Genomic DNA, 26969 nt, shown 5'->3' with positions numbered 1-26969 from the left:
TACTCTGTGTGGTTACAACAGATCAGACCGAACAGACAGCGAGCATGTCTGATTATTATACCAACAAGACTGGCTGGATGTGAAGGGTTGCCAAAGTTTGTTCAAATTTACCTAATATCACTGATCTGGAAGGATTCAATATACTTCAGCCAACATATTTGGATTTGCCTGGATTTGTCAGCAGGGGTCAAAATTCAAAGGGGAAAGAGGAACAACTGCGGGTTGTTCCTTTTCTCATGTTCAGAAGTGAGCAAGATTTATCTGTTCTTGGGTAGAAACTACCCTCTGGAATTTGTGTGCTAGTTGAGACCCCTCCCATCACAACAGGTGTCTCTCTGTCAAGAAACAGATGTGACATACGGGACAGTGCAAATGATGGATCTTAGAAGCTGATGACAACAGCTTTTGCATAAAATAATTGCAGATCACATGGGTTTGAAAAGCAAATTAAATGGTTTAGCTTAAAATGCTTTATCATTATGTTATCATTATCAAATTGAAACATTTCTTTGTAAAAAAAAAAGAAAGGGAGAAAAAAACTTCTCACAAAAGGAAATACATTGTGATCTGATGTATCCATGGATGTAAATACTTTTGTAAAGCATTGGCACTTATGTTTTTTCACATTTATCTTTAGTGATGTCTGAGTTGTAGTGTAAATCTGAATAATGCCCAGAACAATTGGGATTAAATTTATCTATAGTAAACTTAAATACAAAGGGGAAAGAGTAACAACTGCGGGTTGTTCCTCACTCACAACAAAATCTGTTGTACTGTGCAATCAAAGTAGTGCTGTCAGTATAAACTGGTAACAATCTGTTAATTTGTAAAGTTAGTCAAGCCAGTGTGTGAAGAGGACCAGGCTGGATTGAGATGACCAGTTCCTCACTTCTCTTTCAAGTCATGTTATTTAAAAAGCCATATGTTCTGTTTGATCCATTCCAATAAGATTATTTTCAAGCCCCAACAATGTTTTAAACAGAGCTGCTCCATCGCCTGTTACTGCTGCCAAAACTGCAGAAAAACAGACTCATGAGTTTTGACTCTCACTAGTCAGGCCCAGCATGCATGCACTGGCAGTATAGCCAGTGACAACATCACCATCTTTTCAGGCAACGCATGATGGAAGAAGTCAAAAACCAAACAAATCCATCACTCAGCAGTGAGAAAGCAATGAATTCTTCAGGTGCATTAATGTAGCAAGAACTCAAACAGTGCATGTTTGATTGATTTCATTACTGTGAAATCAAACACGTACTTGAAGCACAATGTGACAAATACACTATTTACTTAATTTAGGTGTGGTGAATATGCACAAATACATGCAATAAAACATTACAATTCTTTAAATTTAAATTCAAGCTCTGAAGATACTTTGAGTAATATATCCATCTTGGCTCAGGATTCATCAGGTTCTCTATCTCTGAAAGATCTTGAAGTTGAACCTCATGTAACAAACTGCAGCAAAACCTATTTCTGCATGTAGTTATCTAGGTTCACTTATTTATTCAAATTGGGAAAATAATCAGAATCATATTAAGGATGATATTGTAGTCTATTGTGTGTCACCAAAATGGATCCCTCTATGGACTGCACTATGGATTTGCCTTGTTATGTATTTTTGCAAAATTGTAAATGTGATGTTTTTCTTTTAAAATGCACTGAACATATTTTTTTGTGAATGAGAACATTAAAAATAAACTGAAATGAATTAAACGATTAGAATTCAGAGTCTATTTTGAGATCTAATAAAACAAGGTACTCTTTTTTCTGATAATTCATTATCAGAAAAATCTAATTTATCTAATTTCATCTGATAAGTGTACAGAGAATAGAAGAAATAGAAGATAAGTGAACAGAGATATAATGTACTGAGAAAACATTCTATCATAGTTTTGCATCTTTAAAACTACGTCAGTATGCTTGAGTGTTATGTTACATCATGTCCTGTTTATTTCAATTCTTATGATCAGGAAGGGAGTTTCAATAATCTATCTCCCTCAGTGACTTAAATGGGGGGAAGATCCCAATTTTCTAAATGACGCATAAATGCGAGACACCGTTAGATTTTATGTTAATTTGAAGTCACTTTACTATTCTTACTATTATTGTTGTGACCATCTAGTGTTTCTATGCATGACTTTTGGATTCGCTCAGTTTCCCAAGAATTTTGATTAACTTCACATTCCCAGGGTGTCTGGGTGCGCATGCGTCCTTCGGCCAACTAAAAGAAGGGGGGAGAAAAGAGGATCTCGCAGCTAAGAGCAAGATTGCCTTCCTGTAACCGCTTTCTGCTCGCAGAGAGTCAGGGTGTGAGCCTGCCTGCGGTTCGTGAAGAGACGAGCGTTTTTTGAGTCTTCGCTGCATCCTCTACTCGCATGTAAAAGGGTCAGGCGTGTGCCTTTTATTTGCATTCGCTTTTCCCCACAAAAAGAAAAAAAAAAAAAGGACCCTCAGAAAAGCAACGTGAACTTGGCTGCAACATCAACTGCTGTTAATCGGAGAGGGTCTTCTGCGTGGATTAGGACGCATCTGCCCAGCAGCTTCGCTGGTAAGTGGAGCCGATTTGAACCCCTTTGAGTTGGGCAGGAAGGAGTCGCTTGAATAGTTTTATTTATTTATTTTTTATTTTTTTGTAGGAGTATAGGGAGCTTGGGATGAAGAAAATATCAACTTATTTTGATCGCATCATGACAGTTTAAGCAAAACAATTCTCAAGCAGTTTTATTTTATAAACACTATTTATAGTTAATGTTACACAGAAACGAGTTGGGTGGAATAGAAGATAAGACAAACATTGACCCATGGATGGAATTTTAAACACGTTACAATTTTTTTTTTTATTTAATAAAACGTCAATGTATTTTTGTCCCCCCCGATGGCTGTAAGGGTTTGAAAGTTTAGTTTGCATCTGCTGATGGGGGACTGACTGCCCTGGCATACCTATAGCAGCAGTTCAGTGAGGCATTGTCATTAAAACAAATATCGTTGCCTAGATTCCCAATAAACAGACTTTGTCCACAATACCTACACCTATAATTCAAGGATGTTTTCAGGAAATTAGAATAAAGAATCTTAAAATGTAAATGGTGGTAAAATAAACATATTCCATCTTTCCCATAACAGGAGGAAGGGTCCAATGTGGTTTTAAATGAAGATGTATTGGAATAACACCTAATTACAGATGTAACTCAAACTGATGGATCTCTACTTTTATATTAGTCTTCCCATAATGGTCCCTTAAGGCAATGGTTTGTAACCCTGGTCTTCAAGGACTGCTGTCCTTCAGTTTTAGGTGTTTCCTTGCTGCCACATGCAGCTGTCACATATAACTGGCTGATTAACAGTCTTCTGCATCACTTGATAACAAGAGTATGCAAGAAATCATCCGATAATTAGAATCTGGTGTCCTGGAAAGATATTCCTCTAAAACATGCAGGTTTAGGCTTCCTTTGTGTAGGTATAACACAAACATTTGTTTGTGCCACTCTCCATTAGCCTGATAAATGCCAGACGAGCGGTGCCTGTACAGAGTAATAGGAGGCCCCGATGGTGATCAAAAGTAACATGTAGAAGATGCATTGTATGTGAATGGAAATGGCTATGGGGATGTACTGCCGATCTGACGTGTGTTTTTATGTACTTTTTCTTTTTTGTATTTAAGGCTATTGTCCTTTTTGGGTGTGGTGTTCTTGTTGTTCTGCAGTTGTGCCCCTGCTTCCTAGACAAATTTCTACTACAGGAGACTAATAAATTATTGTATTGTAGGACAGTAGTTCTTGAAGACTGATTGGAAACCACTGCCTTAAGTACTTTGAACTTAGTAGAACAAGTAATTGACAAACAGTTCTTTTAGCAGTATTGATAAGGATCTGGTCCATATCACAGTGAAAAACAAAGTGTCACTAACACCTATAGAGTAGAATTTAATTTTGTTTCAGATAACATTTGGTCCCACTCAAAAATAGGGTAACATGTGCTCTATAGGCAGTGTCAAAGTTTCAGAGTTAATTTTACTAAGTTTTAGAGTCAAAATCAACAAGTCAGTGAGTCAAATTATCTTCTGGTTGCATCTGTCAAGCTTTTAGTTCTTGCATACTCTTGGATGATGAACTCACCAACAGACTTTGTTGTCAAGATTTTTTCAATCAACTTCAATTTGAAAGAAAAAAAAAGCAAAAAAACTCTTGAACCATAAATCTACATAACAATGCTAAATTCAATATAATAACTTACTGCTTGTGCCTCATAATTTATATGAGTTAGATAAAGCCACTGCTGAATAGATAAAGGCCATAGCCTCTATTCATTATTTATGAAAATAATCATAAAAGTACTTCGCCTGCTGCTGAGACAGCAGGTGAAGTAATACCATTTCCAAAACAGGAAATGTTATGACATTTCCTGTTTAGCAGCAAGGCATTTTATTCACCATCGAAGTATCTTTCTGTATTTTGCTCCAGCAGCAGCTTAGCAGCTCCTTGCATTTTCAAAACGACATCCTTCAGGCTTATAAATGAGGTCTAAACACACCCTGTAACCAAGGAATCTCTTACTGTCTTTTGCATGTTCGCAGCCATTTGTTGAACAACAAATCAGAAGCAGTAACAGCTCGGGTAAATCACATGTTGTTTAGTGCAAAAGGTAGATGAGGATGGTGAATACTGAAGATATTTATCCTTTCCGTGGTATGTTTGAGTGAACAGTACAAAACCAATGGAAAAGGGTCAACCATCAATGGAAACTTCACCGAATTTCTAGAGCTGCTTGATTTATGGCCAGCATTTTATGATTATTTTCTTAAATGTTCGCTTCAACATGTAAAACTATTTCACCTAAGATGGGACAAAAAGAAACACAAATTACAAATGCATTTAAAAATTCAGAAATGTTAAATAACATTAATTAATACCACCACTTACTTTAAAATAACATTTAGTCATATTAGTACAGTGACAGAAACATCTAAAATTTGGGCAATATGAATTCCAATTACTTTCTCTATTTTTCCAATAGATCACTGAGCATATTTGCTTATGTTGTAAGCAAATATGCTTACAACATAAGCATATTTGCAAATAAGGATATACCACATTGAAACTGATTAAATCTTTTGAAGTGTTCTTTTTTTTTCTCATATCTTGTGGAACTTGTTGGGTCAAGCATGGACACAGAGGCATGTAGCTGCCTGACAGTCATTTGATAACAGCCAAAACTGCTGCTAAATGGAAATCCTACAACACGTTTCAATTTACAGGTGAAGCAAATGTACATGTATTTTGTTTGCACATGTGACCTTAGCAGTTAAAAGTACTTGAGTAAAAATTAAAATTTTGCTACTATGAGTGGGCATTCATTATAACTTTCTTTTGACATGATGATAAATAAGAATTTATTATTTTGATAAATACCATGTTTGTTTGTTTTTTTTGCACTACTTTTCTCCGATGTCAACAATGCAAATGGAAATGGAGGTTGTTTTAATTTATTATGGGATTAATTGCTTTCTTGTGACATGCCTACTTAGTGATACAAATCGCACTTCTTTATGTGGCTGCTGTCTGAATGAATTGAATCAGAAAAGGGTGTTTTATTTTCAAGAGCAGTACTTGTTTAGGAAGTTATGATTGCGATCATTAGTTAATAAATAGTACTTTTTTTTATTATCGCATAGTAACCCAGAATATTGTGATAAATCCATAAGTCCATATCACCCAACACTTGCTGATTTGGCTGGAAATACATGCTTTAAAACAAACACTGTTTCATCATAAACACTTAGAACATCGAAAGGAAATATGAGACAGCGTGATGAGCGTAAGTGCTTAGGATGCTGTCATAGTTAATTGACAGCTATTGTCAATCAGCTGTACTTCTCATTAACGTAGAAGAACAGCACAGTTTTGTTGCTCTTCCTGGGACACCATGGTCAAGACAAATGCCCAAGTTCTCTATGACATCTACAGTACTTTCTGCACTTCTTGTTTTTGGGGGTGGGGGCTCACAAAGATGCCTTGGCACACGCAGATGCTTTAAGACATTACCATGGGTGTGTCAAAGTGAGAGATTTTCCTATCACAGTGCTCAAAATGTCAGGTGGTCACCAGATTAAGTGTGTTTGACTGGATTAAAATCGCGGATTATAAATCCTCTCTAGATATTTAGAATCTCTTTTCTGAAAGAACACAAGATTTTTATTATTCTGTGCGTCTGTGCTTTAATGATAGCAGCTGGTGGATGAGAACAAGTTTTACAAGAGCAAGCTTTTCACTGAAGGTCATATTTTATGACAGTCCTGAAGCATTTTGCCAGAACCTTACCCTCTTTAGAATCAATCTAATAAATTGCAAAACAATCTGTCAGGAAGGTATGCTCTGTACAGAGACTGCATGAGAGGCCCTGTTGCCCTCACAGTATTTCCTATTCCTGGTATAATGGTGCCTTGCATTTTTCCACACTTTGTCACATTACTTTCACAAACGTGCATAATTTATGTTTATACTTCTTGTTGTCGTCTTCTTTATCGTTTTTGCCATTAGTAACATCTGGCTGTTGATAATGTGTCTTTTATGATGCAAAAAAGTTGTTTCCATTGCAATTCTTTGAAATGCATCTGTTTTGATTCGGCCAAAAACCACCTCATCCTAGCACAACAACTTTTTTTAAAAAATTAGATTTTTCTAAATTGATGCCTTTTCCATAAAATTAACAAATTTTTGTAATTTCAGTTAGTGCAATTTTGTGATTAATGAAAAGAAAACACAGCTACTGTGATTCACTGTCCATCATTTAAAAATTGTAAAGAGAGAGACAGATATGCAAACCTTCCAAGATTGACCTTTGAATCAAAACTGACCAGCCTGGTAATGAGACGATTAATCAGAAAACCAGGAGGAGTTGCAGCGATCTTCAGCTCAGGTGGCAGAATCTGCTACCTGAGTAAATTTCTAGTGGTCCTACCTCAAATCTGTCTTCAAAAGAGGAACTATTAGTGAAGTTATTATCATTTCTGGTAATGAATCATCAGATGTTATAGAGGAGGGCAAATGGTATGAAAGGGTGCTTTTCTCAGACTGGCTCAAAATTTAACTACATAAAATATACTGTAAAATGCTGTGGGATTTAAAACAGTCTGAGAAATATTTATTATTAAAAGTTTTTCCACAGAATGCAATGCAGTAGTTCATATTTTTAGATCATGTAAATGGTTTTATTGTGTCAGTGAGATTACTGAATTACTAGCAACAAATTCAGTTCTGAGATCCTTTGACAAGATTACTTTCTCTGTACTATTTTGTGGTTGCTACATGACTCTTCTATACGGGTTGTGAAGCTACCACCAAATAGCTATTTGACTATTGCGGTTAGTTTTTTCTCAATTTGTCTGTCTATGTTACTGTCTTGACTTATCCTTAGATGTACAGAAATAACTTAAGCATGCCTTTGTTGGAGAACTTTTCTGACCCCCCTAAATATTTCTTTCTGCTGGTGCCAAACATCTTCAGTCAACTATCCAGAGAGCCTTGCGGTGTTGTGTGCTCTTTTCCCAGTCTGGCCTGCCTTGAGCACTGTATCTCAAGCACTCAGCTATTGTGCTTCTATTGTTACCTTTTGGGTTTACTTTACATTCAGGATGGCGATCTAATTAAAATTGGACTGTATTGTTAGTACTTTAAGAGATAATTTCGAAGAGGTCTTAGAGAACTACATGGCCTAAGTTAAAGACTATATATTTAAATAAGTTAATTCCGTTTAGAGATAACATGTCTATTAGAAATTTGTCAATTACACAATGTAACATATTTATCGTTTGAAAAATTTACTTAAGAAATAATTGAAATTGTGTGATTCTGATGTGTTATCAGCAATCAGCATCTTACTTCTATTCCAACATAACAAGCACACTCGCACATACTGTATAACCCAAAATAGAAATTGAACACTGAAATTGATTAGCAGCAATAGGCTAGTTGTGAATCAACCCTTTTTTAGAGATTAAAATTTTCTGTCAAGAAAGAATTACGCAAGATGCATTTTGCTCAAGACATAGTCAAATGTGATTTGAGGACATTGACACATGAGTTGTCAGTAGAAAAAATACAAGGTTCAAGGTACATATGGTAGTAGACCAAATATGTAATACAATGTTGTGATCCTCGACACAGTTGTCCTCGGTTCAATTGCATGCTGTTTGCTGCTTATCTTCCTCTCTCTCCTCCTACTTTCCTGACAATTTACTGTTCAACAGAGGCCACTAGTGCCAAAAAATCTTAAGTGTTTTGTGCACACTGGATTTTACTAGAATTCTTTTACAGAGAGCACAGTATTCCAGTAAATCTAAATATTTTTTATTTGTTTGTCTCACTCAGGGTAAGATCATGCACTGTGGAGACATGAGCAGACCTAGGAGGATGTGAAGATGTTCCAGAGCACTGCTAAAAGTAAGATTTTCTTGTAACACTTGGGATTACATCAGATTTGGATGTCTGACTTGATGGGATATTAACATTAATTTTCACAAATGAAAGTAAAGGAGACCTTAACCATGTTAAGTACATGATATGATGGCAAGTTGTGTTCAGTTGCCTGCTTTTCAAAAAACTAATGGAACCAGTCGAGCTTGGTTTGGAAGTCTGTTGGCAGTTTCTGATACACTGATGTCCAGGGACATGTCTCCTCCGCCAGTAAAATGCTGTCTGAAGGCCTGCCCGAAAGTAATTTCTATTGATCACCTTGGCAACTACCAAAGCTCGGAGACAAAACTGCACCATTGACAGACCTCTCCTGGCAGCATAATTTTTAAGTGCCCTTTGTGTGGACTTGATCCTCAGTCTGCGCTTAGCTTTCCTTGCAGCTGCAGATGGTTTTGTTTACTCCTTGGCACATTTCCGTCAATATAATTTAACATGTAACACAACAGTCAATGAATGCGTCATAAAAAGACATTGCAGCATACTATAAGTTGCAGAACTAGCAAAAACATGGGCCAAAAAATGTGTGACTTGTTAATTAAGGAAAAATGGTAATTCTTTTTTTCTTATTCAATAATAGGAACTTTTTTTTTTGTAGCAATTTCTTGCAAATGTTGATTTTGAACTTTTCTACAAATGGCATTTGCCAGACTTTCTGTTAGGTTAGGTAGAAGGGATTACTGCAGGGGGTCCCCAAAGCCTGTCCTAGAGGGATGGCATCCTGCCAGGTGGTAGTGACAACCTTTTCAGAATGTCAATGTTTTTCTTAGGCTTCTAACAAGCCATTATTTGATCCAGGTACGTTAAATCAGGGAGAGAACTAAAACATGCAGGATGCCGACCCTCGACCACCGACTTTTGGGACCCCTGGATTACTGCATCAAAAGCAAAAATCTTGAAACCAGCAGCGGCTGTTCCACAGGGGGCACTGGAGAGCCACCGTTCCTGATGAGGAGGGGAAAAACATAATCTGAAAATGTTTTCTAAACATGATTAAAAATTGTATTTGCCAATTTTCTCTCTCAGGGTTTGAAAATCAGCTAACAATTTTAAAATCCTGCTGTGTGAACCAGTGAATTTAACAGTAAATTTTTCCTAACCAACTCAGTTCTTTTCTTTAGCACAGCTGATAGCGACCAAGTAGTGGAGCTGAGTAGCCAATCGTGTTTGGTTGTTAGAGGAGTGTAATAAACATTTGGCCCGACTGAACCTGTCTTTGACACTCTTAAATTTCACCACTGACTGGAAGACCCCAGAAGGTTTTGGCTCACCCTGGTGACACATTTAATAACGGCAACAACGACAGCTGAGAGGAAACTAAATAACCAATCACGTGTGGTTTTTAGGGGAAAGTAATAAACATTTGGCCAATCAGAATCGCTGCACTTAATGTTCTTGGGACTTTCTGAATTTTGCCCCTGCCTTGAAAATGCCAGGTTTTGGCTTGCCAGGGTGATAAATTTAATAAAGCCAGCAATAGCAGATAAGTAGTTTAGCCTGGATTCTCCACCTTCAGTAACAATGCAAAGGATTTTACATACACCCATTTGTAAAGGGTGTTTGTCCCTCTGTGTATTTAGTTAATATATTGCTTTTCTCTTTTTCTGTTTAAAAATCATTATGAACAAGACAAAGGGGTTAATTGTAGATTTCTGAAGATACTGGGTGGAGGAGATTGAAGAAAATACCTTGGTGTTCATGTGGACAACCAACTGGAAAGCAGATGCAATCTACATAAAAGGACATGGCAGACTACTTCTGGAGAAAGCTTATCTTTCAAGGCTTGCAACAAGATGCGGCATGTCTGTCGAGAGTGTTCACTCCTCCAGTGTCATCTGTTGGGGTAGGAGCATCAGTGCCAGGGACCTAAAAAGACTCAACTGCCTGAAAAAGAAGGCATGATGATAGAAGGCTTTTACTTAAAAGCACAACCACACATATTAGCAGTGCAAAGACCCTTCTGGCTCTGATTGGTTGTTTCTCATTTGCACAGGGACAAGGCAGAGAAGCACTCTTCATTTTTTTCTTTTTTCCCCCCACATTATCTGCTTGTACTGCACCGTCACAATGTGGTGACATTTTCACAAATACGCTAGGATATAGGAGGGCAATTTATTGGCACATCAGCCCCATCAAGAGTTTTTCACCAGCTGCTGCCCCTGCTCGAAACCCAGTTCCACCAGCAACAAGTGAATCAAATTCAATCTGCCCATTAGCTTTTGATTCAGACTTTTAGTGGTCCAGCTTGCATTTCTTGAAAGTTTGCCTGAATTCAAAAAGATATTAATAGGTTCTGTACCAACAGTCAAAAGATCCACCTTGCTTCTAACCTGAAACTCAAATATGTGGATATTACTGTGTGATCTTGAAAGTGTGACTCTAAATAGCCACTGATACTACAAGACCAGTAAGTTTATCTCAGTTTCTCTTTTCACTTGTGTTGGCACAAATGTACACCTGCTCAGATTATGTGGCAAAGGTGTTTAACTTTTTTGTCTATCTTTCACTGTACTAAAGAAAAAGTGGCGTAAAGATATAATAAAATATATATTACGTACTTTTATTTTAACTTTTTTTTTTCTTTTTTTGTCACTTCAGCATGGTGCCTTAGGCTTCTCCCAATTCTCGTGTTCTTCATCTCCTTTGTCACATACTACTGCTCCTACGCTGTACTCCGGAGGTAATTCAACACACATTGAAGTCGTACACTCTGCATGCTGCCCATTTCTGGTAAAACCGTCATCTCACAAGGCCTGCACAGTGCTGAGTCACTTCAGGTTAAGAAAGCATCCCACAGTTTGATCAGACAGCATTTTTTGGGGGGGCAAAATGAAACCTCATAAGTACCCACTCCTGCACTTTTTTTCAATGATCTGGAAACTATTACTAGAACACATTTTCTTTGGGATTTCAGCAGCAGTTTTTTAGTGGTGGTATTTGTGTTTTTCAGTTCTGGTGGTCCCAGTGAGATTCTGAGCAGTAGCAAGTCGCTGTGTGGAGGCTGGCTAACTCAAAAAAAGTGGGAGAGCCTTAACCTTAAGTGAGTAATGGCATTTTTGTGTTTTTTGCACCATTCCTTCTCCTCCCCCTCAACTCCTCACTCACTCAATTACAGGAACAAATGGGTGGCATGTTTGGGAAGAACCGGAGCAAAACACACCCTTAAGGAACGAGTTTCCATCCAGACAGTCGAAAGTCGAATGGATTCCGGAAGCAATTTTGAGAGTGAATGAATAAGACAAAACAAAAAAAAAAGAAAAAGAAAAGAAAACTCTTCCATGGAATTGCATGGAAGAGTTACATCCTTGCTTGATGTCATCATTCCTTATTCATTCCTTTCAATAATGTCAAGGGATTGCTGGTATTTCTGTAGGATTTCAGAAAATATATATATGGTCACGATCTGTGAAGGGATTCGACCTCGTCTAGGATCGGTGCTTGTTTGCCTGGTGGGCTTTAATTTATTTCGAACAGACCGAAAGAAAAAAACAATGGAAAAAAATTCCACAGTTTTCCAATTGAAGCAGTTCAAATTGAGAATCTCTAAAAGGCATGCAATTAGTTTAAGATTAACTGCCCATTGTTTTTGCATTTTAACACTCATGAGAAGGTTTTCCTGGCAATCACTGAGAGATTTCACTCATTAAACCTCTCCTACAGAGGTCTGTCCGGATGTCCTGCAGGGAGCCAGCTCCCTTATGTGGATAATTAATGTCTGGGAGACTCTCTGTCAAAGACTGCAGATCATAAAATGCTGCAGTCTGATGCCAGTGAATGCGGAAAATAATTAGTTTTACGTATTACAATCTGCCATGTTTCCCTCCACAGGCTCTGTTAATGTTTTTTTCTTTTCTTTTTCTCTCGTCAGCAGAGGCCATAAGTGAAGCAATTTAAAGAGGGAAAATTGCTGTTGAATGACATCATGTAAATTGTTGATCGTCTCATGAATCTGGTTAATATTAAGAATGGTTACAAGAACATTTGATCAGGTTCAGGTATATGTCAAGCACATGAGGTTTTCATGTGCTGGTGTAACTGTCATGCTGTGGTTGAGTCGACCCTAATTGGAAATTAGATGACAAGCACATCTAGGTAATGAATACTGTGCAATATACCATGTCAAAAATGACAATATTGAATAAAAAAAGAGTTTTCTTTCTTTTTTGCATCTCAAAAAGTGGTCATTTTATATAGATTTAATACACAGAGTAGAATATTTCAATCTTTAATTGTTTCCAGTTCTAATAAATTTGGCTTACAGGTAAAAGCCCAAATGTCAGAGTCTCATTAGAGACACATTAAAATATCACATTAGACCAAAAAATGTGTTTTTGTAGCTCAATTCCAGACTTCTGACAGGTTCTATGTACAATTCTGTGGCTCAACACTTGGTTTGGCTTCCTTTTGCATCAATTACTGCATCCATAAGAATGTGGCACAGAGAGCTGATCAGGCTGTGGCACTGTGTAAGTGTAATGGAAGCCCAGATTTCTTCGATAGCTATCAGGTCATCTACCTTGTTGGGTCTTAACAACCGATCGATTTTCTATAGGGTTAAAGGTCAGGAAAGTTTTCCAACCAGTCAAGAACAGGAACACCAGGGTTATTTAAGAAGATTGTGGTACCGTACGCAGTGGGCATGTGCTGATTCCTAATGGAAAATAACATCAGCATCTCCATACAGGGTGAAGCATATCTGTTCTTGAATTTCCTGGTAGAAATTGTCAACTGTGGACTTCAGAAAACGCAGGTGACCAACACCGGCAGACGCAGTAGTACCCTAAATCATCACTGACTGTGGAAACTTCACGGTCTATTTCAAGCAACACGAGGATCTCTCATGAGAGATATTATTATCACACAAATGCAGAATTTATTTTCATCTGAAAACAGAAATCTGAACTATAAAAAAATAAGTTCTGTTTCTTTTTTCTTTATGCCTCTGAAGTTGTCTTTGGTGCAGGAGTGACTTGACCATGGGAATGGAGGCCATTTTTTTTAAGCATTTGTCTGAGTCGTGGCTCTTCTGGAATGGATTTTGCTTGACACTCCTCTCAAGGCTGCAGTTCTTCCTGTTTTGAGACCACAACTTTTCCTTCTTCTGAATTTTCTAATATGCTTGTATGCAGAACTCTAAACAGCCAGTTTCTTCAACAATGACCTTTTATGACTTACCCTCCTTATTAAGGGTGTTGGTGACTGTCTTCTGGACATCTGTCAAGTCAGCAATCTTATGCAAGATTGTGTAGCCCACTGACAGAGTGAAACTTTTGCAAAGGGTCAGGAAATGTTTGTAGATGTTTTGAGTTGATTAAGTAATTGGGGTGTCTCATTGATGACTTCCATTAATGACTTTTTTCAGTGTTCTTATTTTCTGAGATGCTGAATTTTTAGTTGTCATTTTCTGTAAGCCATGATCACCAAAATTACAAAAAAACAAATGCTTGGAATGTATCTCTTTCCATGAGTTTCACTTTCTGAGATGGCTGGCAAGATTATTGCACTCTCATTCAATATCATGTTTTTAAAGATGTTTATGAATATGTTTTCCTGTTTTTATATTTTCCATTTTTCTGTGTTATTGTCATATAGTTTTTGCAAAGCAGTTCTTTTTCTGTTGGTGTACTGCTGCTGGAAACTGATTTTCCCTGAGGGATTAAAATAGTTCTTTCTAATCTAATAGTAAATTGTGTCATCACAAACGTTATAGAACTTTTCAAAAATTCAAACAATCTTTTTAAGCGTGGCTCATATATTTTAATATAAATTATGTAAATGCTGAAGCCTGGTAGAGTTTTTTCATGTTATAATTCCTGCCCTTGTACTTCTCATGCAGCATCAGCAGACAGACACAACTTTTTCTGAAACTGGAGGATTTCTTCTGGCGGGAGCATCTGTCCAAGCTGCCTTTACCTTACGGCATTAAAGGCAGTGGTATGTATTATGCACTGGTCTTCTTTCCTCTGGTCTGTCTGCTCAGGTTTTCTCACATCATCCTCATGATGATCATGTTCATAAATATTTCCCGTTAGCTGTTGCTGGAAATGATTTGGCTGAACTTAGTTACAGGGATGTTAGACATGAATCTTTCCAAGACTTCTGTTGCCATTAATTTGGCTCTCTTTGTGTTTGAAATCTCACATGTAAAATCAGTTTTGGTGTCAGCAACAAGCTTTTGAAGTTAAAAAAATATTGATTTGGTCTGTTTGTTCGTGGAGAACAAAAAAAAAGAAGGTAAACATAACATTTTGTCACCCCTGATTTTGCTATTTTCTCTTGAAGTGATCTAATTCCACAGTTCTGTAGCTTGAAGATTCAAATGTTTGCTGCCTGTAATACACCCTCGCATGAAAAAGAGCTATAAGTAGACAACTCCACATATGGTTATCATAATGTCTCAGGTTGGATTTCTTCTGCTTTGAAGATACTATTCCTCTGCTGTATATTTTTAGATGGAAAGAAAACTAATATTCAGGAAATTTGGAAAAACTGTTGATCAACTGACCACTGTAAGAAATTACAAGAAAGTTTAGAAAGATTCAGAAATTAGGTGTTTTCAACTTTTTAGATATGAAGTAAATACATTTTGTAAATTAGTCATCTACTTTGGAAAAACGGCATAGTTGAGAGTGTTGCCTGGCAGCAGACCCAGTGGCGGCTCTGGAGTGTCGTCTCTCTGGTTTTATCTTCTTTTGTTTTTCCCAGATAATTTATCAAACTCAATGTCCCTTCCTGTGTTCCTGTTTTGTATTCAGCAGCCCAAAATCATTCTATTGAACTGGAGCCCAAGTAACATAACTTTAAATTATTTGAACATGATGCTTCCACAAGCATATTAAATCTGGGGGCTGAAGAAGTAGGGACTGTAACTTTTCAGAGTTTGAGAAAACCATTTATTTTATTTTCACTTCATTTTGATCCATCTAGCCTATATTGAGCCGGATGAAAAGTGCAGAAGTGTTTGGTTTTAATCTGAACAAACATAACAAAGTTCAAAAGACATAAATTCTTTGTCAAGTAATGTTAGTTGGCTTATACATGCTTTGTTTCAACTTGGATGACAAATTTAACACTTCTGGTGCAGGCTTCCGTCTTCTATGCAAATGCTGTGTGTGTGCACTTGATTGCTGCTATTGTGACACATGTAATTCATCAATAATTTCTCTTTAAATTTACAGAACTTCATCTTATCAATGTACATTGTTGTTTTGAGGTTTTAAAACTGTAAAACATTTTCATTGTGTAACTTTTCTTTCTTCTTTCCAAGAGTTGCTGCTGCTCAAAGTTCTTGCTATTTCTTCCAATTACCATGTGCCAGCCAAAATTGAAAAGTAAGTACAGCAAGAAAAGGCTAATTTTCTATAGTTGCTCCCAGCACTCTTTGGATATTTTAGGTATTAAAATTGATATTTGGTTATAAAATCATTTTCTCATAGATTCCAAGAAACTAGATGTTTTTGACAGTATTTGTCAATGTTGGTAGATGTATTGCTTTTAGAACCCTATTGTTTCCAATTGGCAGACAGAAAAGTTGTTAGCCACAGAACTTGCCCATTTTGAAACCAGATGTGTTAATGTGAAATTTATCTCCTCAGCCTTGAATGCAGAACCTGTGCAGTTATTGGCAATGGATTTGTCATTAAAAACAGCTCCTTGGGAAGCGTCATCAATAAATACGATGTTGTCATTAGGTAAGCAAAGCTCAAACTAATTAATTTTTCTTAATTTATTATTTTCTAGCTAAAAACTACAAACTTCTAACCTGGGACAAAAACTAATGGTGCCACAATCGTATGCTCTGTTTTTGAAACGTGAGCGTTCAAACATTTACAAGACCATGACTATTGCCTCCATTTTCTTTCAAACATGCAAAAAAGAGAGAATCAAAACAACATTCTTGGTATGTATTTGATGAGGGAATTAAAAGAAAGAAAATAAAAGTCAATTTTGCATAATACCCACCAACCCATTAAGGAGTTCAGTGCACAATGTGGTTAGATTTGACAAACTAGTCAAGTGTTAGAAAACAGCTTTTTTCTACAACTCAAACATAAAATGTTGGACTGAATTCCACTGATGAAGTTTTATGTTCTCCATCACTCCCACTTGTAGCAAAAGGCTTTGATGGACTGAAAATGAGGTGTAAAAATAGCACAGGTAAAGGTAGAGAAAAGTATTTAAGAACTTTTGATTTTTCAGATCACTAAATAGTTTACTGAAAAGTTAAACTATTGAGTAATGGAATGTATTTAAACATGTTCCCACGTGATGCTGACAGACTCCCTCTGATAGTGTAGAGGTTAAATTCCAAGATAAAGCCAAGAATTTGGCAAAATCAGAGGCTTTGAATGCACATGTTTAGTCCAAGGCTGTAAAGTTAGAGTTTCAGAGTCTTTATAAACTTTCTTTGAACAAGCAGATTTTGGTCGGTTCACAAGGCATTTTTCTCCCCTTACAGCCCCTTTCTACTCCTCCCTCACATCTTTCCTTTTTTTCCAAGAAGCTAATGATTTCCCAGCCAAGTAGACTAAAGTTATTGCCACACAGAATCCAGTGCATGCCTAAGAGTTTGATGTCATCGTGGTGGTTTTGTGTGAAAACTCAGCTGGATAAAATCTGACTTTTGTTTCTTAAGCTTTCAAAGTGCAAACTATTTACCAGCCAAACAATATTTGACTGTGCACTGATTGGTAGTGTTTTTACCATTGCTTGACTTTGAAAGATTTGTATGGCAAAAATGTCTTCAAACTGATAAAATGCATCTACTGTTTTTTCCAGTAAAACAGGAGCACACTCTCTTTCCCTACTGTGTTAAAAATTAACTGATGCATCAAATCAAATTGACCTTTGGTAGTCAATTGAGATATTAAATCAAACTGACGTTTGGTAGTCAATATTTTGAAAATAGTGACAATCAAAGACCATCTCAAGAAAAAAATCGAGAGGATTGGTTTTATATTGATAACCATATCTGGTAGACATAAAGTTGCAAAAACTTGAGTTTGTTGTCAGTTTAGTTTACAAAAAACTTTGCACACACACTTTGATGTAAGAACAATTTGGACCAGTAAATTAACCTAACATGGGTATTTTGAATGGTGGGAGAAACTTTGAGTATCCAGAGAGAACTTACACTTGCATGAGGAAAACATACAATCTCCATGGAGAAAGTGATAGTCAGATATTTAAGCGCAGCACCTTATCTTGCTGTGAAGTCACAGTGCAAACTGTCATGGTTCAACAGTATTTTATTGTTTAAAAATGGTTGTTTTGATTGGGATGTTTTATTGTTTAATTAAAACAGTCAAATGAGTTTTTAAATATATTTATTTAGACTTTTATCACGAATGATAACATTTTGTAGCAGTAAATCTCATGCAGAGCTTTGCTTTCAGCTTTCAGTTTAAAGTGGCATGAGCCACTTGAATGGAAGTGTTGGACTGTAAAGATGTTGTAATTCCATCAGAAGTGAAAAAGGGTATATATTAAGACAGGAGGAAAACAAAATGAATCCTAAGAAAGAACATGATTTAAAAAAATGGAGCTGATTAAAAGAAATGCATTGTGCAAGAGCATCATTCAAAAAACATTTCTGACTAAAGATTTTTATTCAAATCCTGAATTCTTTCATGCCTTAGGTTGAATGATGCTCCTGTAAGAGGCTATGAGGAGGATGTAGGAAACAAGACCACCATGAGGTTCTTCTACCCTGAGTCCGCCTCCCATAACCCTGCGCTGCATAATGACCCGGACACACTCATGGTCCTAGTGCCTTTCAAACAACAAGACCTACGCTGGCTCAAAGAGATAATCTATAATGAAAAAAGGGTAAGAGATATGTGTATGTGTGTGTGAGAGCATGGACATTCTCCCAAACTTGCATTTTAACTCTATTCAACTTTCCTCTTTGTCTCAAAATGCTCTCTAAAGTCTTGCATATCTGGAAGAAGTACTAAATAGGGTAAACCTGGGCAAAGCCACTGCTATTCAGACTTAATGGTGTTTCCATCACAGACATCCTTCACTCTGTTGCTCCCGGCATCTCCGGCTTCTTACCACTAATAGTTGCAGGGTCATTACTTGCTAATTTGCACATCGATTCAGTGGCCTGCAGACATTAGGTTAAATTGCATCTCAGTTTGCGTACATTAAATGATTCTTCCAAGCGAGTAGATGTTTTTTATGCAAATGAATCTTTCTGTAGCTTTTGCTTTTATAATGTCCTCTTTTGTTTTTTCTTTTTTGTTTTTCTCTCACTCTCCCTCTCTCTCTGTTGCCCTCAAAGGTTAGGAAAGGTTTCTGGAAACCCCCGCCTCAAATCTGGTTGGGTGATGTAAGCAAAATCCGAGTGCTGGACCCCCATTTTCTGCACCAGACGGCGGATAAACTTCTCAAGATTCTTTCTCAAAAGGGAAAACAGGTGAGGGGTTTCTTTTACCTAAGTGTTTATAGTATCATGGAAATTATGAACTTATACTTAAAGCCTTTGTTTAAAATATTGTTCAGGTTTATTTATTAATTATCATTGTTGCCTTGTGTTTTGGTCAAATTTGATTAGTTTAGTCATTTTACCAGACTAAAAACTCTCAAAAGTATTTATTTATTTAGGCCTAAAATTTTATTCCATTTCCTAAAGGGACTCAAAACACACAAAATTGCAAATATTAAAAACTTTTTATTGTTGTTTCTTGTATACAGAAGTACATCCTGATTGATTTTCAGTAACATATGCAAATAGTGCTTCAAGGGAATCCATCTTTATTCACGTTACTGCAAATACAGGCATCTGCTAATCTTAAGAGTTATGGACTAATCCCAAAACAGTAAAAGTCCCAGACTAGTTTGCAAGAGGCTGATAAGTTTGTGTGTTGCATTAATTAATATTAAATTACCATTGATATTTTTTTATCAATGAGCTGTTACAAGGCATGATAAGCTCATAATTTTCTTTAAACAGTAGTATAAAAATACACTTTCGTGCTCTTATACATTGATATATTGAAAACTCACTACTGTATAAATAGATCTATACTGTCTGTTTTGAGGGAAATCTGTTCTGCTCGTAAGCAATTATTTATGAGCACCATTTGATGGCTATGCTGTGGCTCAGCTGTATCCTAAACTCCAGTTTTCCCACAAGAACCTTCTTTCTTTTTGCTTCTTTTTTTGTTTTCTGCTTGCTGATCACTGTTTCCCACATGAATGTTAAGAAGGTTGGATGGATTATCCCCTGATTAGCCACAGTTTCTCCAGTAATTTGTCTTTAACTATGTAGATACATCACATTGAAACACATGTTGCTTGAAAGTTTGGCTAAATATTTAAAGTTGAAGTTTTGTATTTATAAATACAGTACGACATGGTGAAGATTACCTTCTGCTTGTCATTAGTGCGTCCTGCTTTTGGGGCCACATAGTAAAACCATGACTAATTCAGTTTCATAGCAAGATTTTTGTATAAATTTTAACCAGATGCTTCTGTTTTTAAAAATTTCTTTCAGTGCCAAACCTATGTATTCTCTTTTATTTAATTATTTTGTGGTAAATCTCCTTATTTGGGGCCAATTTTTCCCAGATGTATGATTATGATTAATGGTTTAAAGAAATAGACACAATAGCTACAAAATCAAATACAAGTAGAAGGATTAACTGCATGGTTATGAAAGAGCAACTGTTGTGTAAACCTTACTGATCGGATTTGGAAATCCTGGGCCTTAAGCTGGATTTCATTACACATATTTGGACTGAATTCTCTTGTTTCCTTTCACAACTACTTTGGTTCGTAATGCTCGTGTACCTTGTTTTGGTTCTGCTTATCCCCTCTGTTCTGGACTCTTTCTGTTGAACAGTGAATAGGGGGTGTTACTCTTTTGGAGTGCAATACAAACACAAGTGGTTGGTGCACGAGAAGGGTGAGCAGTGGGAAGACGGGGATCCTACAGGCAGTCAGCGGGCTCACCCAACAGGAGCTCTGCAACATCTGCACATACTGTCCAGCAAGGGCCAAAGTGTGAGGAATGTGGGCAGGAAGAATGAGTTGAAAGACGCTGGTTTAAAGTGTTTGGAAGGGGAGGGACTTGATTCTAAACTAAGGTTTTGAATTTTACATAACACATTTTTTTTTATTTATTTATTTTGCAGAATCTGTGATTGATTTAGCCTTTTTTCTTGTGCGTCTGTGCCAAGTGGGAAGGAAGTTTCTGGTGTGTTGAAGCCTCACGTGTAACTACTTTTTTCCCCCTGTTACTTAGTCCATTGCAACTTTCACACACCACCACTATTACAAAGCTGATCTCAAGAGATGGACACGTTTTAGTCCACACACACCCACACACGCGCACATGTTGTGATGTTGACACATGTGATTCACCTAGAAACAAGTTGGCTCTGTGACTTTTTGTTGTTGCACACTCCAGTGATACCAAAGTGTATTAACCACAATGTTCTGTTCAGATTGATGCTTTTTCAAGAGGCATGTCTTAAAAGTTTGATAAAGGCTGTATTGGCAACATTTTTCTGTGAAAGTTTTCAGTCAGATAATCTTGTCACTAGCAGGACTCTGCACACTGAAAAGGTAATTCAGTCATCTTAAACGTGTGCAGTTATTTCTCTGAGCAGATCACCAGTCAAGAGAAATTGGAAAAAGAATATTGTTTTAAAGCAGAATATGCGGAAATTAAATAGATCTTTATGTGGTTGTTTGAAGCTGAAATAACATAAATAAAATGAGTTATATAGCCCTACTGTCATCGGCTGTTTAACAGGCAAAAGACATGAAGGTAAATGTTCTGCCGCTCTTCTTTATCTTATGAATGTTTTGTGCTAGGTAAAAGTTTTTTCTACACCGAAAAAGTCCTTTTGTCTCTTCTTTCTATTTTTTTAATGCTCACATTTTTGTTTGCCTCTAAAGCTTTCTGTTCCAAAATTGTTTACCATGCTGGCAGTGATACAAACCCAAAGCATGATTAAACCACCCCTGTTTAATAATTGGTACCAGAAAGCTGTAAAATGTTTTAAGCAGTCCCTTTCTTTCCATTTTTTGTTCCAAGAAGTTAAATTGTCTTGCCACCTTCTATCATGGATTAATACTTCTCCTGTTTTTATAAAATGTTGCCTCACTTTACCTCACAAAGCAAGCATCTTGTTTGTAATATTTATTAATGATTTTAATATTTTGCTGACATCAAGCAACTTTTTTTCCTTGTGAATAACGTTGCCTGATCTCTTTAGCTTAATACCCTCTGTATGATGTAAAAGCAATAGTATTTTATAGATGTTCCGATTAAAAATACTGGCATTACAGAGAAGTAGCAGCTAATTTTAGGTGTTTGAAAGATTATCAACAAGTCTGGAGGAATGTTGAGATCATTTTGAAAACTTTTCAAGAAAGTCTATCCACAGGTTTTTTTGTTATTGTTGTTGTGTTTTTTTTTTCTGAAAAAAAAAAAAGAAAAAAAAAGAGACAATCTCTTTTTGGGTTGGGTTTTGCTCCGATAATCTTGAGATTTTGTGGTTGATCTAGGGCTGAATGAAAAACAAGAAAGTTTAGAAACATTTCCTGAAGCTTTTTAACTGACAAATACAGGTTCAGTTGGCCTTTGTAAATAGTTCAATGTGATGTCCGGACTGCTGATCTGTCCAGTATTTCACTCTCGCCCTGTGACTGCTGGATATGGGCGCCATCACCCCTCGCAGCCGCGCTAAATCAAGTGTGTTAGGTAATGGTTGGATGAACATAATGCCCGGCTTTTGTTTTCTTCAAAAAATGTGCAAAAAAATTATACTACTGTTACTGCAAATGCTTATCCATAAAGGTAAAGTGTGACTTTTGACCAGTTGCTGATATGTATATATCGGTGTATCAGGTTCACTAATTCAACAGCAAGAAAGGGGAAAAAATCCACCATATCCTATAAATGCGTAAATGAGTGTTAGCTTAGCCAGGATATCGCCTTTAGGGACGGGGAAACATTCCACTGTAAAGAATGCTACGTGTATCAGCAAGGTCAGCAGGACAAAGTAACTTATCAGCAACAAAGTCCCTTTTTAGAACCATTTGATAAGCAGCAGAGGGAAGAGATATTACCAGTCTAAGGCTATACTTATTCACCTTGCAGTGTCCGTCTGCAAGGTGACACTGACATGGATAGGTCAGACTGACCTATCCATGAAACAACAGTCATTCTGCCTTCAGTGTCTTTAGTTTTCTTTTCTTTTCTTTTTTTTTTAAGGACATTTATAAAAAAAAATCCAGTTCACAGTCAGATGATGATCTGCTTTAATTATCATATAATTGTGTTTTAATTGGTTTCACTGCCTGCGGATAAACATGACTGAACATCACCAGAGATTTGTCAGCCCTTCGCCAAGAACTTTTTGAAATGCTGCCATCAGGCAAACAGTTCAATAACTTCAAAAGCAGAAGCACCAGAGAGAGCTGCACAGTTTGATAATGTTTCACTAATTTCTGCTGAAGAACAAATACAAGTTAGGGACAATGACTCTTTAAAAAAAATAACATAACATCTTGTCACTCCATGTATGTGTTTGTCATACATCCAGTCGGTAGACTTTGTTGTGGTTATAATGGACTTAATAGATCTAGATGTAGCAGTTTTGATTAAGTTCTTCAATATTTGAATTACTTTTCTGTAATGCAAATATTGAATTCCTGACAGTTATATTGATGGATCAGTTCAGTAATTTAGCCATTGACACCACATGTGAACAAACATTCAGCATGATGCCTGATTTAGCTTGTTTACTTCATCATGTTCCTTTTTGCTTCCTCAGGGAGGGGGACGGTTCTTCAGTTGCTAGATTACTGTTGGATTCAAACTTTGTGACAGTAAACCTGACAAAGATAAGGATGCCCCACCTCCCAAATCACTTATCTTCTGAGCCAGTTGCTGTTGTATTTTCTATTGGTCCTCCTACCATCATGCCCTCTCTTTGCGTCAAATATTTTGATGTAGAATCTGGTGAGCGACTTTGCATATGATTTGACCTTGTAAACGCATGAGTTATTACTCTCATAACAAGTCATAGAAGCACCGTATAGTTAAATGCTGAAGAAATGATGCATAACTTTATTCTGGGACTATACGTGTCTGAGATGAGGGATGGTTGAAAAAAAAGTTTTTTTCTTTTCTTTTTAGACCGATAGTCCTGTAGTATCATTTTTCTCTGAATGTTTTATACTGGACCCAAAACTTGAGATAAAGGAAAAAAAACACTTATATGTACCTCTCAGATCAGTTCAACCCTCCAGATTAAACAAAAATACTTTTTTCCCCTTTGTGCTGACTGGAAATGTGGCAGTTTGCAGAGACACAAAACTGGACTTTGAGCTCCAGCTGAGGTCAAAAAGTCTGAGATAATTTTCAAAAGATTTTCTCTGTTTTGACAAGATAATCAGTGTTATATGTGTAAGGGTCATTTTGTTTGTTCAATAAAGTCACCAAATTTGGATTTCACCCTAAAGTTGCAAAAAACAGAACCTCTATGAGCTTAATAAAGTCCCTAAGAATCAAAGGAAATATGGCATTTTCTGCCCTTTGTCTCCCTGACTTTTATTATTTCAAAGTGATGCTTATTTTATGAGGCTGACCTTGCTGTATTTCTGAAATTTGTATTGGTTACTTAATTCTTGCACAGATCTGAAACGGGACAGATTTAAACAGACACAGTTCTGTATTTTTGGAAGTACCACCCGTTTTTGTTTTTTGTGAGGATGGGGGAGGACAAGCTGTTAGCGGAAGGACAAGCTGTCTGTCATTCCAATTTGATTTATTGTTCCTTTCAAACAGTGTTTGTACTTGTAGTTTTGTTTTCGTTTTCCTTATAATTTTCTTTCACAAGTATTGTTCTCTTGCACTTTTCATATGACCAATTATGTCCAATGTGCAGTAATTTTTAAATATGTTTGATTTCCAGCTTTTGGCAGTGGAACATTTTTCTTGTGGAGCTGTTATTGAGCATTTGCATTCAGATGGTTTTTAAAATGTTTTCAGTGGATGTGGTTCAGAACCACAAATCTATCTGGAATTGAGATGCATATTTTGTAGACTAAAATAAACTGCACAGTGCCTTGCAAAACTGTTTATATCTCTTTAGCATTTTAAGTTGTCACATTACACCCACACACTTCTATGTATTTTATTGGGATTTAATTTATTTTGATAATACAAATGATCCATATTTGGGAAACAGAAAGATTTTTTTTTTTTTTCATATAAAAATTTTGAAAAGTGTTTACATTTATATTCAGGCCCCCTGAATTAGTTTGCAGCTGTAAATCTTTCAGCTTTGTCTTGAACAGTTTTGTGCAGTCAGAGACTGACTTCTTTGCCTGTTGTATTTGGTAAAATGACTCAAACACAGAATGGAAGGAACATTTCAACCATATGTTAATTTGGTTAATAAATAAATGATAAACTAACCTTACCCTAAATGTTAAAAAATATGCAGAATTATTTTGAACCAGTATTTCTCTTGCATATTGAACCATTTTTCTTAACTATTCTCTTTGCATCTTGTTTTATACAAAAGCCTCCAAGTTATTAAATAGAACAATGTCCTACTTGGTGGTTTTAAGACTAGCATATTGTCGTATTTGACGCAGAGAAATGTACTAACATCTATATTTGATAAGGTCTTTAACATGACTGAAAATCAGTTGGAAAAAAAAATCCCTTTTTATCTAAAAATCTTAAAATTATATTTTGAATTCAGCACATTCCAAGGGTGATGTTGGTGTTCAAGAAGCTCAATGCATCAGCAAGTGTTTCTCTCTACTACCATCTAGTGGTAGATGAGTCATTGCTGTAATCCTTCTTGTAAATAGAAAACATGAATCATGCATGAAGTTTTTCAAAATACACACCTCCTTGACTTTTTGCAATATGTTTTCTTTACTCATTCTATTAATTTCTTGTTGTTGCTGATGTCAGGGTGGATATGACCAAACATTGGGATATTCTTTAGGAGTGACTGTTTATTTTTTCATCACTTACCATTTCTCCCCCTTTCCTACAGATTTCTGTTCACCCTACTACTGGCATCCTTGCTGTCTATGTTGCACTCAACTACTGTGATGTGGTCCACATCGCTGGATTTGGATACCCCAGTTCAAATAATCCACGGCAACCCATCCACTACTATGGATATGACACTATGAAATCCATGAAGGTGGGTGGCGGTCATGGTTTTGCATTTTAAATGTCTTCAGTATATCTGTCTGTCTAAACATAGAATTTCTTTGCTGTTGCAGAATTCCTACCATGATCTCAACCACGAAGCCAAAGCCTTAAAAAAGCTGGAGGATTCAGGAGCCATTCTTTACTTACACCCACATTTGTGATAATACTTAAGTCCCATATCTGATAACATTTATCACAAATATAGATCTTTGGATCTTAATTTGACAACGTGCCTTTTGGGAATCTTGAGTTTGCACTCTAAATTTCTCTGATACTTTGCCAATAAAGTTTTCACTCAGGCTTTGTATTCTGCATAATTTTTAACTTGCATGACAATCTTTAACTGAAAAACAATGCAACTGATCTGTTGCATTGTTTTTTAGTTCTTGTTCTCCTAGTTTCACTGTAGTTTATGGGGATTCATGTTCAGTTATTTTGTTTGGTTAAACAAAATACCAGCTGCAGTTGGCTTATTTGTCATGTGTGATTTATAGTAATTTATTTAGTACAGAGAAAAAGGCTCCACTGATTTTTATTTTTTTTTTGTCTACAAATTTTGTGCATTTGCAAATAAAAACAAGTTTAAGTGAAATTCTTTTTTTTTTTTTTTTACTGATATTTCTGAATTTTGACAATCGCGTTCATTGTTCAGGAAGCAGCCACAGCTTAGTGAAGCATACTTGTGTTTGACAAAAGTTTATTTTTACCAGTGACTTAGAATATTATTTATTCTGAATGAATGACATCATTCAGAATGATATCAACTATATTCATTCTGAATGATCGAAAATGCTTAGCTGCCCTTGAAGGATTTTGCTATATTTGACAATTTCCATCACTTAGTTAAATCCACAGTTTGGCCGACCCAAAAATGGAGAAGAGTACTAAAAGCTAACAGCAAAAAGATGCACCAGGGCACAGTGAAGGCTGTCAAAACTAACTAAAGAAAATGTGAAACCCCATCCAAGCTATAAACGTGTCTTCTTACTAATATAAATATCAAATCCAGCACCAAAGACCTTGTGAAAATGCTGGCTGGAGAATGACATTATTCACAAACAAGTCCTGTACATGAGTTGAGAAGCTCCTCTGTGAGGACTATTCCAAAAATATTCCTCTGTGCAAACATGCACAGACTCAAATAATGAACACGTTGGCTCGATGATTCTAAAACCAAAGTGTTTCACCAGAATACCCATCATTACATTTGTTGGAAAAATAAGGGGTAAAGGTTGTAAGCTTGAGAACACCCTTCCAACTGTGAGGTAATGTTAGCATGGGTTGGAACAATATGTCTG

The 26969-nt window shown here is 36.4% G+C and overlaps 1 protein-coding gene across 2 annotated transcripts; it reads left to right on the top strand.

Annotated features, from left to right (window-relative positions):
- Positions 1-2245: 2245 nt before the first annotated feature.
- On the top strand, positions 2246-26263 carry st3gal4 (ST3 beta-galactoside alpha-2,3-sialyltransferase 4). Of its 2 annotated transcripts, XM_055028909.1 has the most exons (11): positions 2246-2551; positions 8370-8441; positions 11070-11151; positions 11422-11511; positions 14308-14405; positions 15739-15802; positions 16067-16162; positions 18110-18299; positions 18757-18891; positions 25508-25660; positions 25743-26263. In XM_055028909.1, exons 2-11 carry the CDS (start codon positions 8420-8422, stop codon positions 25830-25832), a joined length of 1020 nt encoding a protein of 339 aa, XP_054884884.1. In that variant the 5' UTR covers positions 2246-2551; positions 8370-8419; the 3' UTR covers positions 25833-26263. The 2 variants fall into 2 exon arrangements, with proteins under 2 accessions (XP_054884884.1, XP_054884885.1); XM_055028910.1 differs by lacking the exon at positions 11422-11511.
- Positions 26264-26969: the final 706 nt, after the last annotated feature.

Source organism: Poeciliopsis prolifica, unplaced genomic scaffold (assembly GCF_027474105.1).
Source record: "Poeciliopsis prolifica strain line A6 unplaced genomic scaffold, Auburn_PproV2 SCAFFOLD004, whole genome shotgun sequence".
Classification (NCBI taxonomy): domain Eukaryota; kingdom Metazoa; phylum Chordata; class Actinopteri; order Cyprinodontiformes; family Poeciliidae; genus Poeciliopsis; species Poeciliopsis prolifica.
This window is presented reverse-complemented; position numbering and strand designations above follow the sequence as displayed.

Excerpts from the sequence above, each read along its gene's own strand:
- st3gal4 (XM_055028909.1), top strand. The coding sequence starts at position 8,420 with ATGTTCCAGAGCACTGCTAAAA. Across the intron at positions 18,300-18,756 it reads TAATCTATAATGAAAAAAGG|GTTAGGAAAGGTTTCTGGAA; the intron begins GTAAGAGATATG and ends TTGCCCTCAAAG. Across the intron at positions 18,892-25,507 it reads TTTCTCAAAAGGGAAAACAG|ATTTCTGTTCACCCTACTAC; the intron begins GTGAGGGGTTTC and ends CCTTTCCTACAG.